Genomic DNA, 21,702 nt, shown 5'->3' with positions numbered 1-21,702 from the left:
GTCCCTGAAGACAAATATAAAGTTGTGGAAACAGTAATCCACTCATACTTACCACTGTCATTGTTGTATTTGATTGTGCCATAGCATTATTTGATTGCACAACAGACTCTGTCTTCTTTCAGCTCGAAATGAGAAAGCGCGGTTTGCTCGCAGTTGTTTCACGAAACCAACAGCCATAAACACAGCTGACGTGGGAAAATCAGCAAGCTTCGTCTTGTTACTATCAGTTATGAATTAATGGCACTTTCTCTTCGCTTGTAGCTGAAGTAAACTTGGTCGTTTTGCGACTTCCTGTATTGTATTATTTCTTGAATCTGCTTAATCAGGCCGAAGAAGATCTGAAACAGCAGTGTTCATCTTATTTGCGATTCAGAGGGCCCAGTTGCGTAGATCTCCATCGATTATGGCGAATTGTCTCTCATAAGCATCTCTACATGGTTCATATCTCAAGAAAACCCATCTAAAGAACAACTGTTCACGTTATTTATTCAAGTTGAGGGCTTCATGTTGGTTTTAATGGGGGTAACGGGACTTTGCACTTTGTAGCCACCGTGTACAGTGAATCTTTCAGATAGTTTATCTTTCACAGTTTTGCAAGTTTCACTTTGGTGCATATTTATTGCTTCACCTAAGTCTTCCATTTACACAGTTCATCGTCAGACTTTAAGAAGCAAGACTGGGTTTTCACGCTGCTCGACATTAAGCATTAAACACAATTAGTATTAGCTGAGTTCTATCTCCATTGTTAACATTTATATATAGATACCAAATGAGCTGCATATTTGAATAAAAAGTAACTGCTGAAAATTGTTTCTGAGGTATAACTGAAAACTGTATTCTCTTTCCAAATGACGATCGCATCGAGCCGCGTTATAACTTATGCACAGTCAGCGAAGGATATGTATCTGCCATGTTGCACATGCGCAATCTGCTACAGCTTCGGTAGGGGGTGTACAATTCACAAAGCACCTGGCCAGTAACGAATTTGCTAGTTTTCAACGTTTTTAACTACTTGCAATGCGTCTTAACAGCCAAAATTTTGACAGAGTCTTTCTTTCGGTGTATCGTTCCTGTATAAAAAATTTCAAGGCCTCTATCGACATGTCAGATTGGACCAAATGGCAAACTGTTGCTATACATGGGCGTCTGTAGAAATTTTTCCAGGAAGGGGGCGGGGGGGGGGGGGGGAGGGGGGTAAGGCTCTGAAAATTGCCATTTTGATATTAATTAGTTGGTGAGTGAGTTTCTAAAAGAGCAATAAGAACTAAATTTTATGTGTGTCACAAAAATTTATCATATCATTATATTCCAGAGAACAGATGGTTATCCATTCAACATAAGAATAAAACTCTACCACAGATTCCAGGGGGGAGGGGAGGGGGACAAGTAGCCCTCTTGCCCATACTTGCGGATGGCTATGTTGCTTTGTCCCCCTGTCCCCTTCCTTAGAAGTCTTTCAGACTGAACACAGGAAGCCACTACTCCCATATATTTTTGAACCACACTAGCAGAACTGGACACACTGCTTCAGTGCCGTTTTTCCGTAATTAAGCTATAGACAAGTCAACACTCAATATGCATTAAAGGGAAAACATAAAAACTTGCAATAACTAATGATAATGATAATCGATTAGGTAAAGTTAATTGACGTGAAAGAAACATCTGCATTTCCCTAACCGATTACCAGAACAATTACGATTAATCGATTGACTATAATTAATCGCCCATTCTTAGGTCAAAGCTGTGGATGCTCCTCAAGATTTTATCGTGTATTCTTCCTACTATTCTCAAGCACCTACAAATTTTATCGTGTATTCTTCCTGTTATTCTGTACAAAAAATTTATGTTTTCTATTATCCTTCTCGGTGTTGTCGTCAGGAATGTACGTTTTGTTCCACAAACATCTCAGCCGTTGTTTGTAGTAGCGAGAGGGGGGGGGAGGGATAGGCTGTGTGGTTAAGCAACGCTCCATGCAACAGACGAGCAATGAGAAGCAAGCACATTATCACGCTGTCAGCACACACGTCAACGGAAAGCAGGGGAGTGAGAGCCGTGCTTATATCCGGTGCTGCAAGAGGCATGTGACGCCACACACAGGGATCATGTCATACATTTATTAAACTGTTTTTTGAAGTTCGAATGTAAGACACGGCAGATTAACTTATAGAAGTTTAATTTTATGTCTAGAAGAATACCTTTTTCTCAGTTACCCCACTGTAAGGCAATAAAATTATCCATTGAAATATTATTACATAATCAACAATGGCGAAGCGAAGTATTTCATGGAACACTGTTTGGTTTCATAGATTTTCACATGTGGTTCCACTATGTCTTAACGATCGCTTTCACAGTAGCTGACTTCATGAATGGCTCATTAACAGTGAGGTAGGCCTGGTAGTACTAACTCTGTAAAAACCTCTATCTCTATGTACAACGTTACTTGCTAATTTAATTTCAACTACTTCCCTTTGTAACGCAACCCAAATAGCTGGAAATGCATGACAGAATCTCCGTATTGTTATATTCGATAGGGTGACCGGTGCTAAGACAATGTTCTGCAATTGCCAATTTTTTCGGTTGTTGTAAGCGTGTGTGACGCTTATGCTCCACGGTCCTGACAGTCTGACCAATATGCGTAGGTTGGAACTTAAATAGTGGCAACACTGCTGTGGAGACACTATGTAATGGAATCTACTACTGTCGCTGACAGCACACGTTGTTGACATACCTACCGTACCTCCGAGCAAATGGACTCGCCCGTCCCACGTCACCGGCGTGCGCACGATCGAGGAAGACACAGTCAATTGTGAGCGACCGTTCTAACGTAACGGAGTCACTATGTTTTCGAAACAGGAACGACGGAGTTGGATCAAGATTGAATGTGCCAGAGGTCGTACAGCACGACAGTGTTATCAAGGTCTTCAAGGGGCGTTGCTGTACAGGACTGTGGGTAAAAGCCTTCAACGAAGGTCGGCAAACTGTGGCAGACATGCATCGGGCAGGTCGTCCTAGCGTCTCTGAAGAAGTGCATGCTGTTGCCGCCTTAGTGGACAGTGATCGACGCCATAAGATTCGTGAGCTCCCCCCCAAACCGGATTACCGCATACGACTGTGCTTCGCATCCTCTAGGAACGCCTGGGCCTGCGAAAACTTACATCACGATGGGCTCCGCATGACTTGACGGAAATGCAGAAATGGATGCGTTAGGCACTGCTCAGACGCACTTGGAGCGCTCGCGAAGGAGAGGCTTTCTTACGCCGTATCGTAACACTGGACAAGACATGGGCCACATCGTACGAGCCAAAACTGAAACGCCAATCCAATGAATGGCGTCATTATGGGTCGCCGCGAAGGACGAAAGTGCATCAGAGCCCCAGTATGGTGAAAGTTATGGTGATTCTCGTGTACGACTGTGATGGTGTTATCCTAACGGCAGACCGCCAATGCGCAGTGTTACTGTTCGTTTTTGGAGCATCACCTGCGACCAGCTTTACGAAAGAAACGGCGACACTCTCTGCGCAACCCACCCATCATTTTGCACGAACTGCGGTGGCGCATACAGCGGAAGCTGTGGCTGCTCTGTTCAGACGATGGGACTGAGAAGTACTGTACCATCCACCATACTCACCGGACTTAAGTCCTTGTGACTTTGATTTGATTCCGAAGATGAAGGAACCACTTCGTGGCATTCGCTTCAGAACTGTTCCTGAGATTCGACCGGCAGTAGACCATTCCATTCGCACCACCAACAGAACAGGCTCTGCTAACAGTATACTACGCCTTCCACATCGCTGGCAACGGGTTCTACACAACGCTGGTGACTACTTTGAAGGACAGTAACAGGTGCAAACATGTAAGTCTTTTGTATCAGTTGTGAATAAATAGTTGCCACTATTTAAGTTCCAGCCCTTGTATGACATGCCACAGCTGCAAGGAATAAAATAGACACTCGTTTTACACAAACCAAGATCATTCTTAACGGAATCTAAAAGGACCTTAATTTTAGATGGAGGTCGGAAAATACATTCCACGTTATATTTCTACAAATTACGACCAGTCTTATTGGAAATGCTGCCTGCACGAGGCAGAAAGGTCGTAGGCCTCGGTGGGAACTCAGTGTAATCATCACTCGATTGGTGCACAGTTAGTCGATAGTGCAACGTATGTCTGATCTATCTTTCACTATTTCCATTCCGAGGAAAGGTGACCTCAAGATGGGTTCACGCTGAGCTTGATGGTGACAAGTATCAGCCTGTAGATACAAATCAGTGTGAGTAGGCTTCCCATTAACAGCAATGCTCAACGTGCCATCAACCTTCCTCCTGACTAACACACCCAGGAATGGAAGGTAGTTATCCACTGAATATTTGGGGGGATTGAATTCAGATGTTCTAAAAGGCTGTTCAGATTCTCACTGCCATAAGGCCAAACAGCAGAAGTAAGGCCTATACATCTGAAGATACGTGCATGTTTCAAAACTGCTGACTCCAAGGCACGTTCCTCGAAGTCTTCCATAAACAAAGTTGCAATAGGAGATGACAATGAGTTTCCTACTGCAACTCCATCTGTCTGCTTTAGTACTGGCCACTGAATAAAAAGTAGGTGTAAGTCCACACATTTCGACACCAAGCCTAACCTTGATTAACTGTAACGGAACAAACAGAGAAACACGAGTGAAGAGAGAGACTATATCATAACTTAGCAGAATATCAGAGTGAGTGAAATGCATTCCCTCTAACCGACGAAAGAAATCCACCGAGTCCTTACCGTGATGCTCACACCAACCATATAATGGGACCAATGGAGTAACGTTTTTCTACACGATACATCAGAACACCATTCTTGTTCATAAAAGCATCCATTACACTTGTTACAATTGGATTTTGATTCCAAGGAATTATTTCGACTTCATTTAATGACTGCTTCAAAAATGTCAGCTTTTTCTTGCCATTGGCTAGATGGTGCTTCATGGTCGCAGAATGAATGGGAATTTTATTCTGTAACTTCCCGGCATTTGGCGAAGTTTGAACATTTTCGTGGCTCACAGTCTAATGCTGTACCTCGACGTTCGGCGATAAATCTCATGTAGAAACGTTTTGACGACAAAGTTTTATCCTTTGCAGGGAAATGTTTAAATTTTGCACCGAAGCCCAGTCGTTTGCCAGTGATTGATTTTATTATTTTGTTGAACAGGCTGTTTTTAAATTACCTCCTGAGGCTGCAGAAGAGGCTAGGAAGGAAACGTATCATATGCTGACTGGGCATATCAACCCAAGAGTAATGTAACAACAACAGAGTGGGCTACTTTACAGTCACTTAGAGTTTATCTGGATATTGTTATTTTACCTATGGACAAGGCCAATGCTACAGTAGTTTTGGACAAACAGGATTGCATTCAGATGATGCAGTGTTTACAGATTCAGAATATTGTAGGATCGGTGCTCACCCCGCAAAAGGTGTTAAGAGAAAACCTAATAACCTCCTGAAGAAAAGTCCGTTTTCGGAGGACGCTATCAAGAGTCTTAATACTTATAGTGCTGTTCTCCCAATGTTATATGGCCTTCCGAAGATTCAGAAAGAAGGTGTTCTTCCTTGTCCATTTGTAAGTAACACTGGTGCTCCGACATACTACTTAGCAAAACACCTTGCTATTCTGTGAGCATCACTTTAACAACACGGCGGATTACTACTGTAGGTTAAAGGTAATTCGTTTACATGACTCTGATATTCTAGTTAGTTTTGTTGTGGTCTCTCTCTCTTCACTTGAATTTCTCTGCCTGATTCGTTACGGTTAGGTGAGGTTAGGTTTGCGAATTTGTTTATGGAAGGCTTCAAGGAACGTGCCTTGGAGTTGGTAGCTGTGAAACAAGCGTGTTTTTTTTTCAGATGTATAGCCATACTTTTGCTGTTTGGCCTCGTTGCAGTGAGAATTTGAACACTGTTTTAGAATATCTGAATTCAACCGATGCAAATATTCAGTGGATGTCTGCCTTCCCTTCCTGGATGTATTAGTCAGAGGGAAGGTTGAAGGTATGTTGGCACATGCTGTTCATAGGAAGCCTACTCAAACAGACTTGTACATAAAGGCTGATAGTTGTCACTATCGAGCTCAGTATGAAGAGAGACTTTGGACCTTGATTTCCAGGTCACACATCATTTCAGACCCTGAGAGTTTCTCAGCTGAGTTAGCTTATCTTGAGGTCACCTTTCGTCAGAATGGATATAGTGAAAGACAGATCAGGTATGCGCTGTGCTGTCAGCTAACCGTGCACCGGATGAATGATGATAATACTGAGTTGGCACCAAGGTCTCACAATGAACCCTCCCTTAAATGTTCCACAATAACTCCTTGAATTATTCAAAAATGTTTCAAATGGCTCTGAGCACTATGGGACTTAACATCTGAGGTCATCAGTTCCCTAGACTTAGAACTACTTAAACCTAACTAACCTAAGGACATCACACACATCCATGCCCGAGGCAGAATTCGAACCTGCGACTGTAGCGGTCGCGCCGTTCCAGAATGAAGCTCCTAGAACCGCTCGGCCACTCCAGCTAGCCCTTGAATTATTTCTACATAATAACAACGCTGCGTAATGTGTCTCATTTGGTTGCAGTTCTTTCCTAGGTTAAAGGTAGGATCCATTACTTTACAGTAATAATTTGCTAATTATCTTTTCATGTTGGCTTCGGTACCTGGGTCTCTTCTTCTGCTGTGCAATATTCTATAAAAAGGGGTCTTGGGGGTTACCACTGGCTTTGTTTGAACAATTAAATCTCCAATTTACAAGAGCTATTTATTTTAATCTTCTTATTGCAGTACACATATTTTCACAAACACTGGCTTTGTTTGAACAATTAAATTTCCGGTTTACAACAGCTATTTATTTTAATCTTCTTATTTCAGCACACACATTTTCACAAACACTGCCTACATTTTTTTCAAAAGCAAAACCTAGAAAGTATACCCCATCTTGTTCATAAAGTCCAAAGACTTTCGTCGAAAACTGTCTAAGCATAAACTGAAAGCAACAGTGAAAAGCGAAGACTTTGAAGTGCCGAACAAGAAGTAGTTTCAGCAAAAATTAATACGTATGATAATGTTAAAATTTCATATTTTAGCCAAATCTCATAAAATATTACAATGTTCTTGAAAACATGTTTCTACATCTACTTGATTACTTTGCAATTCATAATTAAGTGCCTGGCCAGCTACTTCTCTACCGTTCCAATATCGTACAGCGTGTGGGAAAAAAGAACACTTAAATCTTTCTCTGGAGTTCTGATTTCTCTTCTTTTATTACGATGATCATTTCTCCCTAAGAAGGTGGTCGCCAACAAAATATTTTCACGCTCTGGGGAGAAAGCTGGTGATTGAAATTTCATGAGAAGGTTCTGCTGCAACGAAAACTGCCTTTGTTTTAATGATTGCACCCCAAACCCTACCACTCTCTCCCCTATTTCTCGATAATTCAAAAGGAACTATTCTTCTTTGAACTTTCTCGATGTTCTCCGTCTATCCTTTCTGATGCAGATCCCACATTGCACAATAATATTCCAGAAGAGGACCGACAAGCGTAGTATTAAGCAGTCTCTTTAATAGACCAGTTCTATCTTTTAAGTGTTCTGCCAATAAATCACAGTGTTTGGTTTGCTTTGCCCACGAAATTATCCATGTAATTTTTCCAATTTATGTTATCCGTAATTGTAATCCCTAAGTATTTAGCTCAAATTACAGCCTTTAATTTATGTTATTTATCGTTTAACCAAATTTAGCGGACTACTTTAGATACCCATGTGGCTGACTTCGCTCTATCTGCAAATAATCTAAGACGAAACGCCAGATATTACTTGTGTTTTACTCGATGACTTTCAGTCAATTTTTACGAACTGTGATCTTCCTGAGACAATCTTGAATCCTGTCAGTAAAGGAGACGATGTTTCATGGGCACGCTTGTGAAGAAAAGTTGACAAAAGCCTTCTGGAAATCTAAAAATATGGATCAGTTTGTCATCCCCTGTCGATAGCACTAGTTACTTCATGAGAATAAAGAACTAGTTGTGTTTCAAAAGAACGATTTTTTTTTTTTTTTTTTGAACCCGTGTCCGCTACTTGTCAATAAATTGTTTTCTTCGAGGTTGTTTAGAATGTTCAAACACAGTATATGTTCCAAAATCCTGCTGCAAATCGAGGTTAGTGATTCGGGTCTGTAGTTGTGCGGGTTACTCCTATTTTTTTTCTTAGGTATTGGTGTGACTTTTGCAACTGTCCAGTCTTTAGGTATAGGTCTTCCTACAAGCGAACAGTTGTATAAGACTACCATGTAAGGAGCTATAGTATCTGCATACTCTGAAAGGAACCTGACTGGTATAGAGTCGAGACTGGGGGCGTTGCCTTTATTACTGATACGATAAGTGTTTTACGATGCTTCGCTACGCCGAGGATACTTGATTCTACGTTACCCATGTTGACAGCTTTCTTTGATTTGAATTCTGGAATATTTACTTCGTCGTCTTTTGTGAAGAAATTTTGGAAAACCATGTTTAGTAACTGTATTTTAGTGCCACTGGTATCAACATAATTGTTATCGCGCTGTGAAGGTACTGATCGCATCTTGCCGCTAGAGTACCGGTACGTTATATACTACCAGAATCGCTCTCAGTTTTCTGTGATTTCTAGAGAGAGTTTCGTTATGGAAACTATTAAAATATCTCGCATTGAAGCTCGTGCTAAATTTCGAACTTCTGTAAAATTGCTTCAACACTGCTGTAACCTGTTTTGCTTACCGTGGGGAAACAGTACTATCCTTTGTTAATTTATTTGGTATATATCTCTCAATTGCCGTCGATACTATTTCTTCGAATTTAGACCATATCTGGTCTACGCTTACACAGACAGCTTGGAAGGCGCAGACTGTCGCTTAGGAAGGTGACAAGCCAATTTTTATCTGATTTTTTTTTTTTTTTTTTTTTGGATACATGCATTTTGTGTTTTATTTTTGATGGGTTTGGAAGTCAGTTTAGCTACAACGACATTAATCCCTTTATCTGTCACGATGCTCTCTGTTAGGATGTGAAGTATGTTTTCGCAACCAGTTACATTTAGAGTGGACTCTTGAACTAACTTTTCGAAATCATTTTCTGAGAATGCGTTCAGTTAGCTGTTGTAGCTGTGTCGGGGAAGAACCGGAGTTCCATGCGCTAACAAAAATCACTGAATCTCAAATCTTTAGAGGTAAGCTACGAAAAGCTGACTAAAGCCGGAATTACGTTCAGCTGAAATTTTTAGGAAGGGCCACACCGCGTTCAGAAAGGATAGATTACACAGAGTGGAGTGCTTATTGATGTCAGAAGTAGTTTCCACCCTAGTGAAGTAGCTACTTCCCGTGATTTAGTATGGGTAGGTGTTATAGTTGACAACTGGAATAAATTAATAATTGGTTTCTTTTACCGATCCCTCGACTCAGATGATACAGTTTCTGAATAGTTCAAAGAAAATACGAGTTTAATTTCAAATAGATAGCCAACTCTTACTCATACAATTATAGTTCGTGGTGATTCCAATCTACCCTCGATATTTTGGTGAAAATACATTATTTAAGTCTGTGGTTTGCATAAAACGTTGTTCGAAATCGTACTGAACGCATTCTCAGAAAATGATTTTTAAAGCTAGTTCAAGAGCCCACTCGAAATGTAAATGGTTGCGAATACATACTTGTCATCCAGACAAGCAATCCGGAGCAAATAGGGTGCATCATACTGTTTGTTGCTACACTGGCGGAAAAAAAATTCAACACCGCGAAGGAGTTGCGTGTGACATGAACGAAAGTTGGTACGCATATTTCTATATCGGATACATGTTACCTATCCAAATTTCGCGCCAGTCACATAGAGTAGCGCTAGAAGTGCCTCTATGAAGATGGAAATCAGTTCCGCTTCAAATACACACTGTACCGGTCATGCGCGTTAGTTACCTTTGAGACTGTGCCGTAATTTTCACGTGTGCAGCAGGTATTGACACATGGACGAGGGTGGGCGGCTGAATTAAAACACACACATCATTCTTGATAAAATGTTATTACGCAAAACATACACATACAGCACACAGAATGGTACCACCGTCACACTACTTCCTCTTCACACACGTTTTTCGCACCCTACTCGAACTGCATCAAATAAGCACATACAGAGAAGAGAAGAATTCACTGGAAATCCAACCAAGACAGCCTACCTGACTTCACGTTAACACACACGGAAATGTTTGTTTCTTTCTGATACCGCCTTTTTCTTGGTAATATCAATGGCACGTCTGTTGTCAGGATTGGTCTGCAAGGTAGTCTAACAAGTTCAGAATACTTGATGTCATTTTAAAAATCTACAAACCATTCCACCTCATTACATGTCTATAATATTGCAATGTAATTTAGCTTCTACTGTGGAGGTTGCTACAGTGGATTGCCCTCTACTCTCCCAGCTGATTGCTGCTCCAGCTACCAAAATTGTGTACCCTGTTACAGACTTAGACTCAGCTGGGTCATTTTCCCATTCAATATCACTGAATGCACTAAGATCAGAACAACTGGCATTGAAACATAAGCTCAAATTGAAGATTTGCTGCAGAAAGCGAAACACACATTTTACTTTGACACAGTGAGAAACACTTGGTTTAGATTTGAACTGGCTCAACCTTCCTGCAATAAAGGCAATATCAGGTCGAGTACATGTGGATATATATGAAAAACAACCCACAGCCTTTTGGTACAATTTTTAATCACCAAATGGTTGTCATTACTGGTGTAGCTAAGTACCAGTAGTCATGCATTTTGAGCTCTTTCAGTGGTTGCTGAATGTAACTAGTACGGTTTAATTTCATTTGCCGTTGAGACTGCTCAAGCTTAAGTCTTAAAATAAACAATATGCCATCCCTTTATTAAATGCTAATGTTAGATTTCAAAACATATTTGAATTTTTCAGTCCTCTCTTCCTCACGTATTACAACCACATCATCAACATGAATCCTAATGATCAAATGATTAGAGAAGAATACACAAGGGTCCTTTTCACATTGTTTCAAACCTAACTTTTTCATCACAAACCATAAAAAAATCATTCCAGTCCTTACCTGCTTTGTGAAGCCTGTACAAATTATTCTTCAATAAACACACTTTATTCCCCACACTAAATAATTCTGGCTGTTCCATGAAAACAGTGCCACTTAAGAAGCTATTGAGATAAGCAGTTTCTTCATAAATGTGTTTGATTTTCCAAGGACTGACTACTGCAATTGCTATCAGAATCCTCAAGGTACTTCATCTCATTACTGGACTGTAGCTTTCCCAATAATCTACTCGGAATATTTGGCTATAACCCAGAGCTACTAACCTTGCTTTAAATTTAGTAAACTCACTTTCTCTGTTTGTCTTAGTAGTAAGCACCCACTTACTTCCTATAAGACGTTCAGGTTTAGATCTGTTGACAAGTTTTAGGCTACTCATCCCTGACTCAATGGCTGTACACCTCTTCCAAGTGAAGTGAGGCTAAAGCCTCTTCTACTGATGTTGGATAAGACGGATTCGCTTGACGTGTGATAGGGAGGGGGAAAAAAAATAAGAAGAGGTGACACGAACCACACTTCTTTGGTTTCCCCAGACATGAAAACCATTGTAATCCTGCTTCAATAACTGCACTATAAATCCCACTTTCCAACATGGTATCGCACTCCTCACACATATCACTATCTCCATTGCTGGTAACTGCACTGCCTTCGCTACAGTACCATTTTCTTCTCCAATCCTGGATGGTCTCCCATCTCTCCATACTGCTGTTGACTCAAATGCATCGTCTGCTACTGGTTCTGCTCCCCTTGGTGGTGTGTTGTTGCCCTCCGTTGATAGATCAGGAAAGCTCAACCTCACCATACTGGCGTTTTTGCTGTCAATTCATTGCTGTGTAGATTAGCTGTTGCCACCTGCTTCGTGATTGCTTTCCATGGGAGACAGAGTTCTTTGTTTACTGTAGCCTTCAGAGGAAATACTATCTTGTCAAATATGACATCTCTTCTCAAAAGAATTTTTCTTTGTCCAGAGATCTACAGACAATATCCTTTTCATCCTGATTCTACTCCAATATAAAGACATACTTCAGCCTGTTTCCCAAGCTTGTCAGATGTCAATGTGCTTGTCCAGGCTCTGCAGCCAAACACTTTGAGCAGTTTCAAGACTTCTTTAATAAGTTCTTTGTTTTCAGACTTCATACAGGATTTTTCCACCAAGGGATCTCGTTGGGCATCTATTTTGGATGTAGCAGGCTAACATCAGAGCTTCTTCCCAAAAGGTGTTGGGCAAACTATTTTCTAATAGTAGACACATCACAATGGATAAAAATGTTTTATTCAGGTGCTCAGCTTTTCTGTGGAAGGGGGGAGTAAACTGTGCTTTTCCAGTGTCATATGCCTCTTCCTTGAACAACTGTTCAAATTTGCTGTTGATGTACTCAGTCCCATTGTCCAATTGGAAACTTTGTAGTTTTCTCCCTGTCTCACACACTACACGTTCCTTAAATTCCACAAGAGTCAAAAACATCACTTTAATGCTTTAGCACTTTCACTACCAAATATCTCGAGTGATCATCTAGTTAAGTAGCATAGTAATGTGCTCCACCTAAAGAGGTCTGTCTAATATAGCCCACATCATTATGTAACACTTCTAGAACATTTTCAGTAGTAATTTGGCTTGGTTTGAAAGACGGTCTTTTCATTTTTGCTTACACACACACTTCATATTTTTCTTTTTACTTAGTGACTCCACATACTTTGGATTAAGCTTCTCTGTGTCCAAGTCCTTAATGCCACAAAATTTCTGCCGTCTGGGTGTTGCTCCATTTTCCACTGGTTGATGTGTTTTGTCATTGTGGGACATCTCTGTATTGAAACTTCCTAGCAGATTAAAACTGTGTGCCCGCCCGAGACTCGAACTCAGGACCTTTGCATTTTGCGGGCAAATGCTCTACCATCTGAGCTACCGAAGCATGACTCACACCCGGTACTCACAGCTTTACTTCTGCCAGTATCTCGTCTCCTACCTTCCAAACTTTACAGAAGCTCTCCTGCGAAGGAAGTTTCATATCAGCGCACACTCTGCTGCAGAGTGAAAATCTCATTCTGGAAACATCCCCCAGGCTGTGGCTAAGCCATGTCTCCGCAGTATCCTTTCTTTCAGGAGTACTAGTTCTGCAAGGTTCGCAGGAGAGCTTCTGTAAAGTATGGAAGGTAGGAGAAGAGATACTGGCAGAAGTAAAGCTGTGAGTGCCAGGCGTGAGTCGTGCTTTGGTAGCTCAGATGGTAGAGCACTTGCCCGCGAAAGGCAAAGGTCCCGAGTTCGAGTCTCGGCACATAGTTTTAATCTGCCAGGAAGTTTCATATTAGCGCACACTCTGCTGCAGAGTGAAAATCTCATTCTGGAAACGTCCCCCAGGCTGTGGCTAAGCCATGTCTCCACAGTATCCTTTCTTTCAGGAGTGCTAGTTCTGCAAGTTTCGCAGGAGAGCTTCTGTAAAGTTTGGAAGGTAGGAGACGAGATACTGGCAGAAGTAAAGCTGTGAGTACCGGTCGTGAGTCATGCTTCGGTAGCTCAGATGGTAGAGCACTTGCCCGCGAAAGGCAAAGGTCCGGAGTTCGAGTCTCGGTCGGGCACACAGTTTTAATCTGCCAGGAAGTTTCATATCAGCGCACACTCCGCTGCAGAGTGAAAACTTCATTCTGGATCTCTGTATTGTTTTTCACATTGTAATATTCACACTGCACTAAATTGACATCACTGACTGATGATCTTCTACTCAACACTTGCATCTCCACCAATAGACACATTAACATCACCATTTTTTAATCTAATGCACATTCCTTTTGTGGCGTCACCGCCAGACACCACACTTGCTAGGTGGTAGCCTTTAAATCGGCCGCGGTCCATTAGTATACGTGGGACCCGCGTGTCGCCACTGTCAGTGATAGCAGACCGAGCGCCACCACACGGCAGGTCTCGAGAGACGTACTGGCACTCGCCCCAGTTGTACAGCCGACGTAGCTAGCAACAGTTCACTGACAAATAAGCTCTCATTTGCCGAGACTATAGTTAGCATAGCCTTCAGCTAAGTTATTTGCTACGACCTAGCAAGGCGCCATCACCAAGTTATATTGAAATGGAGATTATATCTGTACAAGAGCAATGTACACCAATTATGGATTAAAGTTAAGTATTCCAGCAGCTACGTACTTTTCTTTATAGCATTCATTACGTATCCTGTTTCAGACCTCACGCCAGCCTGCGTGAGTTTAAACGCGTGCCTTTCGGCTACCCGTCATAGTGGATTGGCTGTCGGGTCAGTCCACTACACCTTTCTTGTCCATTTGTTTAACAGACAACAAGTTCCCATGCAGTTCTACCACCAGAAGCACTTCAATTAATTGGATTGGCTCTGAGAACTATGGGACTCAACTGCTGAGGTCATTAGTCCCCTAGAACTTAGAACTAGTTAAACCTAAGTAACCTAATGACATCACAAACATCCATGCCCGAGGCAGGATTCGAACCTGCGACCGTAGCAGTCTTGCAGTTCCAGACTGCAGCGCCTTTAACCGCACGGCCACTTCGGCCGGCAATTAATTGGATTGATTTACCCCAACATGACTTTTCTGCTTTCATGACAACACTTCCCTTACCATTCATTTTAGTAACTTTCCCATCGGCCAGTCTCACTTCTCCAAAGTTGCCTATCCCTAAGTGCTGTAGTATCTCTTGGTGACTAATCAATGATGTAATACTCCTCAATCCAGAACACACATGTTTCCATCACCATCCCCTCAACTTTTGGTCACTGTCATGCCCACTATTTCATCATCTTCCTTTGAACTTGCACTTGGGTCTTCACTATTTGGATATTTCTTAGCACTGTTGAGCTTGGATCCATTTGCTCTGTATGCTGATTTCTTGGGAATATTCTGCTTGCTTGGTGCACCACCTCCTTGTTTTCCATGGAAATGTGGGCACTTTTTGGCAATGTTTCCTGCTTCATCACAGGAGAAACATAGTCTGTTTGTACTGGCAGTGTTCTTCTCACCTTTTTTGGTTTTGTTTATGATGTTTGCAGTGGGTCCGGCATTATTTATTACCTCCACCCTGTGCTGCATATGCTTTGGCTTCTTCTCAGCTGTTTGTGGACTTCGAATCTGGTTCCAGCTGCTTCTCTTCTAATTGTAGTCTGTTGCTGACAAGGTCTGTGAATTTTTTCCATGTCTCCCACACTTTCTTTGCTAGTTTTAGAATGGCAATGATCTCTAGGTAGCAGCCTTCAAACAACATTAGAATGATGGACAAGGCTCTGTCATTTTTCTTCTTTTTCTCTACATCCAACTGATTGTAATGTGTTTCAGATCTGGGTTCTATGGCATCCCATGCCTCATGATGTTGTATCAAAGAGCAAACAAGAACTGATCATGCAAAATAGTTATTGCTGCGCAGGCGATCAGTCTTCACAGATGGTTCCATCATTCTGAATTCTTTTCTTTGTCATCAGCTGAGGTAGGATTTAGGTATGTCATCTTTGTCTGTTCTTGTAGCTAGAGTTCTTTTTTCATTGAACTCAAATAAACTCACCACACCTGTGCACTTGGCCCATAATCTGTTGTAATTTCTACATGTGCAGTGAATATTGACACATGGACAGGGGTGGGCAGTTGAATTGAAACACACATATTGTCATTCTTGATAAATATAATATAGGAAACACTCACATACAATACACACAATGGCACTACCGTCAAACTACATACTTTTCACAGAGAGTTTTTTGCACCCTGCTAGAACTGCACCAAATAAGCACATTCCGAGAAGAGAAGTGTACACCAGAAACCCTTGGCTTCCAAATACACTGGGAATGGCACTGAACTGGAATAATGGGCACTGCATTAAGTAAGCCTAATTACAACAGATTGGACGTGGTAGGTTGATGTTAGCCAAGAATGCCTGTAAGATGACAAAGACCAGTTTGTGCAATAGGACCACAAGATGCTGGATGTTCCTTCAGTGATCAGTGTTAGTCATGAGAATGTACAGTCACAAGAAGTGCAGGCTCCAGACAATCGCATGGCAGTACCAAGACGGAAGACCAAGGTGTTCAGCGTATGGCTCTGGCACATCGTACTGCATCTGCAGCAGCAATTTGAGCAGCTGTTGGCACCTCAGTGACACAACAAATTGTTACAATTTGATTACTTGAAGGACAGCACAAAGCTAGATGCCCTGCAGTGTACATTCCACTGACCCCAAACCACTGTCATTTATGATCTAAGTGGTATCAAACAAGAACTCATTGAAGGGCAGTGTGGAGTTCTGTTGTGTTTCCTGATGAAAGCCTGTTCTGGCTTGGTGTCATGATGCCCATATGTTGGTTACAAGAAAGCCAGTTGAGGGCCTTTTTGTGTGCTATAGATGCACTGGGTCTACACCTGGAGGTGTGGTTGGGGGTGCAATTTTGTGTGACAGCAGCAGCACTCTCGTGGTTATCCCTTGGTCTCTGACTCCAAATCTGTACAACAGTCTGGTGATTCAACCTGTTGTGCTGCGTCATGAACAGAATTCCAGGGTGTGTTTTCCTACAGGATAACTCACCCACATACCGCTGTTGTAACCCAATATGCTATACAGAATATTGACACGTTGTCATGGCCTGCTTGGTCACCAGATCTGTCTCCAATTGAGCACATATGGGACATCATAACACAACAACCCCAGGATCAGTCAGAGAGAACATTAACTGTCCCTGTATTGACTAACCAGCTGCTGCAGGCGTGTACCTCCATCGCACTAACTGACATCTGGCACCTGTACAACACACAATGCATGCATGTTTGCATGCTTTCACTCAACACTCAGGCGGTTACATTGGTTATTAGTTTACCAGCATTTCACACTTGCAATGGCTTATCTTGCATTTACAATAATTTGTGATTTTGCTATATTAATTAATTAAATATGTTACCGGGACAAATGTAGTTCCTTAATTTCATTACTCAACATTAATTATTTTTTGGTGTTGCTTTTTATCCATCAGTTAATGTTCGTTCTGCACCCTTTGAAACTGAAGCTCTTTCCCTAGACCCCATAACCTGAAAAACTGTGCAGTCCCCACCTCACAACCACTGCTACCCATGTAGCTGCTTGCTGTGTGTTGTGGAACCCTGACCTATTTAGCAGAACCTGGAAACTCACAATCATATGGTGCAAGTTGAGGAATCTGCAGCATACACAACCACTGCTTCAGGTCCTCCACTCGGCTCTGTACCAAAGGATCACAGTTGATTGTGTCAATGATGCCGTAGTTGGTGAATGCCACCTTTGTCTCACAAGCAAGACTGGCGATCTTTACTACTTCAGCTAGCCACTGAACAGAGAGAGTCTCTCCCAGTCCAAAGTGACACATTGTTAGTACTGACACAAGCCAGCACCTGCAGTTGGCTGCACACTGTGCTCTTAATGGCACGTGGAAGCACCCACTCCACATCCAGAACTACTCCACCCAGTAGGCACACAGAGTTCACACTCATGTCCTTCCCATTCTTGGCAGCCATATCCCTAAAGGGCCCCATTATGTGACTGATGTTGGAGCTCCACACTTGACCATGGGTGACGTGTGAACTTCAGTGCAAGCTGCATGACTGAAGCTATCACTGCTTGGATCTGTGAGTGGCCAAGGTTCACCATCTCAGCTCGCAACTGAACACAGCAATCACAGTTCCTAAAGGTGCCCTGTTAAGTCAAAATCATACATGAAAAAAAAGTTAAAGCTGAAGAGTACCGATGAAATTTAAAATAAGTATCTTCTTGCGAGCAGCTGTGTCAACTCACAGTACTCTGATATGCTACTTTTGTTATGAAAACTATCACTCTACTGAGGGATTACAAGGGGCTCTTCAAACATGTAACAAACACCAGGCATTATGCAAACAGCAGTTCTATGCTTTACACAGCTAATAAAGCACGGAACTGTGTCTGATAAATAGATAAACACATATGAAGTAGAGGAGTTGAAGCTAAAGAGCACTGATGAAATTTAAAACAAGCACATTCAGATGAGAAGCTGTGTCAGCTCACAGTACTCTGGCATACGATTACAGGCACAAAATTGTGGAGCATCCACAAGTCATATATAATTTCCATTATTACCAGTTTTCCATCAGCTTTGAGCATCTTCAGAAATTTAGCAACCTGTGGCCACCTGTTAAATGCACCTAGCTGTGTAGGTACCAACATCAAATGTTTGGTCAAAATACAGAAGTTACAAAATGCAGACTGGCAATATGGAGAAAATAATTTCTGAAAAAGTTATGTATTTTAATGACAAATATAAATTTAAATATTAGAAAGTGTTTTTTGATTTTTATCTACCCTCTAGTCTTATATGGAAGTGAAATATGCACAGTAATCAGTTCAGGCAAGAAGAGAATGGAAGCTTTTAAAACATGGTGCTACAGATATTTAGTTGGTTAGATAACATAATTACTGAAGAGGTACTGAATTGAACTAGTGAGAAAAGATATTTATGGTGTTCCTTAACTAAAGGAAGGGATCACTTCTTAGGACACACATTAAGGTGCCAGGGAATCAGAAATTTGCTAATGGAGGGAAGTGAGTGGGATTAAAATTCTATAGAAAGACTGCAGTTAGATGGTTTTGGTGGATGTAGGTTGCAATAGCTATGCAGTGATAAAGTAGGACTGAATAGCACAAAGAGCTGCATCAAATCAGACTTTGAAATGAAGACCACAGCAACAATAGCAACAACATCATGTACGGATATTGGATGGTTTTCATCACTTTTGAAGGTAATTTGAGCATTGCGCAGTATCCGAATGAGTTCACTCAACCAAATGTCTGTCCCTAGAGTTAACATATCAGTGAAGGTTTCATCTTTCAAGACAGTAATGCTGAAGCACATTGCTCTCTCCTGGAGGCAAGAATTAATCAAATGAAGTGGCTTGTGGAATTTGCTGTCATTAACCCAACTGAACATGTTTAAGAATAATTGAAACTTTCAGTGTGTCTGTGTCATCACAAAAACTCTCCTCACACACATAATGAGTTAAGGAAGGTCTCTATTCAATACTGGGACAGGCTTGAGCAGCAACATCTCAACTACTCTCTGGGCAGCATATCATGGAGTATACATATGTATTACAATGGATGGTCTCAAGTCTTTCAGCTGAGTCATGGTCGGTGATGGACAGTGTTTTAGCTGCATGTACAGTTCCCAGTTTGATTACCATGCTGTTCTATCTTAGTTTTACATTCCATGAGAAGGAGTTTTTGTAATATTTGTTTTTATCAAGTTGGAAGGCCAGTTCAACTTTATTTCTTCTATATTCCATTGCCTTTTTCTGAAGAGCATTCCACATATACATTCTTCAAGGTACTCACACTTGAATTCTTTCATGTCTGGCTTTTTTTTCACAGTGCAAAATGTTTCAGTGGCTTTTTTTATGTTTGTCATTCTTCTAGTCTTTTCAAAAGAGATTTTGTGACACACCCCGTTTTTCCACCCTTCTTCCAAGGACTTGGCTATTAGGACCACATCACTTGCAGAAGTTAGACAGTTGAATTTCATGCCTTTGGTTTTTGGTTGACCATTGGATTCCAGTTTGGGTCCTCATGTTCCACTCCTGGGTACTTTCTCTATAGTGCAGTTAAATAGCAATGAGGAGAGTGGATCTCCTTGCCATACAGTAGTTTTTCCTCAAAAGGTTCAGAGTGTTCACCCTTGAATTTAACTTTGGAGTATGTGCTGGTAAGGAATCTCTGATTATGTTTGTGATTTTGTTATCTGATTTAGTTCTTTTAGTATAGAGATCAGGTATCTGTAGTCTATTGAGTTGTATGCTTTTTGAAAGTCAACGAAAGTGATAACATTTGATTTTGCTCTTGAGTTTTTGTTTGCCATGAGGTTTTTGAGGCTTAGGATTTTTTCTGAGCAAAATCTTCTTTTCCTGAAACCCACATAATATTCTCAAAGTTGGTAGTCATTTGGGGGTTGCAGCAGGGCTTTGAGAACATGTTGTATATTATGTCTAGGACTGACATTCGTCTGAAGTTGCTGCCATCAGTTTTGGACCATTTCTCATGGAGTGGATATATGTGTTTTTATTTCACAATTAAGTTTTTTTTATTTTTATTTCATAAGACTTATTCATTCATTCCCTGCCTCCTTTGAATCTAAGCTTACACACATATGGAGATGATCAGTTGTTTGAAAATGGTTTTTGAGGTGTTTATTATTCAATGCTATGATTATTTAATCTCAGCTAACTGTGTTAATCTTAATTTACAAATTTTGTTATTGTTCCAGTGCCAGTAAATGCTGACTCACAATGCATTCCTAAAAGCTTTGGATATGACAGTATTGTATGTGTCTGCAATGCCACATACTGTGATGAATTTGAAACAGTAACACACTTTCCATCTGGAAAGTATTTATTGTATACATCAACAAAAGATGGCCTCCGCTTTAAGAAGAGTGTTGGTTCCTTTTCTCCAAGAAAAGGTGTCTCTTGTAAGTACATACATCCAGGAACTTCTTTATCAGTTTTACAAGGGTCTGCATAATGTACCACACTGTACTATATCCTTCAGAAAAGCAGTGGCGTAGCGTGGTTGTAAAGGTTGGGGAGACTCTACATTTATTAGAGGTAGACAAAATAGAACAATAAACAATAATTTAAACAAATGAAACAAAATGCATCAAATAAAACAACAACAACAACTACTACTACTACTGCTATCACCATTACCGTCGCCACTAATAATAATAATTAACTTGTTCAAGAAACGATGACAGATTTGTAGAACTCCAGCAGCAAGAAATGAAGCACTTATATTTTGTTGTATACAAGTGCAATGCGCCTGTCTTTTCTTTCCACGAATGAGTCTGTAACTCGGTCTACAAAGATCTGATCACTGGATAGCTCTCCAAGTAAAGTCTTTTCTATTGCCAACGTGCTCAAACACGACAGCCGGGTGTTGGACATTGAATTCTTTAAATAATTCTTCACTCGTTTAAGAGTACTAGTGCTTCGTTCACTGCTTGCTATAGTTGCAGGTAGGGTCAAAACCAAACACAGGAACTTCGTTGTTTCTTCATAAACAGAGTCTAAATGATTGTTTACAATGTACTTTAAGAGGATTCTTGAAGATAATTGTCTTTTCACATCAGCGTACATGTTACACAGTGCATTTTCAAGTTGTTCTTGTTTGAAAAAAGGGTACTGTCCTAATAACTGAAGCAGTTTCAACTTTGGGAATTCTTTTTGATAGTTCGGGAAACACTTTTCGTTCAAAAGTTCACAAACTGAAATTAGGAAAAATCTTGAAATCTTCTTTCCATCTGAACAATTTGCAGATCCAGTACCTCGTAATTTAGTGCCCTGAGAGATGTATTTTGACTGTCACGAAATGATAAGTTGCCACTCAAACACAAACTGCATTAAATGCATTCATCGACGAATGTTTCCGTTCTTAAATGCCGTAAGTTTCTCTAAACAGTTCGTATTTCGTCGTGGCAAGCAATTATACTGACAGATTTTGACTGAAGAACATTAAAGAATTGAACAACATAAACAAAGCACCCTCGGTAGAAACAAAGCAATTAGACAAATGTAAGG

The 21,702-nt window shown here is 41.0% G+C and overlaps 1 protein-coding gene across 1 annotated transcript in view; it reads left to right on the top strand.

The window, feature by feature from the left end:
• LOC124798525 (lysosomal acid glucosylceramidase-like) overlaps nt 1–21,702 on the top strand; it is a 248,710-nt gene that overhangs the window by 67,506 nt on the left and 159,502 nt on the right. The window contains exon 3 of the mRNA XM_047261971.1: nt 20,391–20,594. Coding sequence (XP_047117927.1) covers nt 20,391–20,594 — 204 coding nt within the window. The remainder of the gene's footprint in view (nt 1–20,390; nt 20,595–21,702) is intronic.

Source organism: Schistocerca piceifrons, chromosome 5 (genome assembly GCF_021461385.2).
Source record: "Schistocerca piceifrons isolate TAMUIC-IGC-003096 chromosome 5, iqSchPice1.1, whole genome shotgun sequence".
Classification (NCBI taxonomy): Eukaryota; Metazoa; Arthropoda; class Insecta; order Orthoptera; family Acrididae; genus Schistocerca; species Schistocerca piceifrons.
Note: the sequence above shows the minus strand (reverse complement) of the source record. Positions and strands in the feature narration are given on the sequence as shown.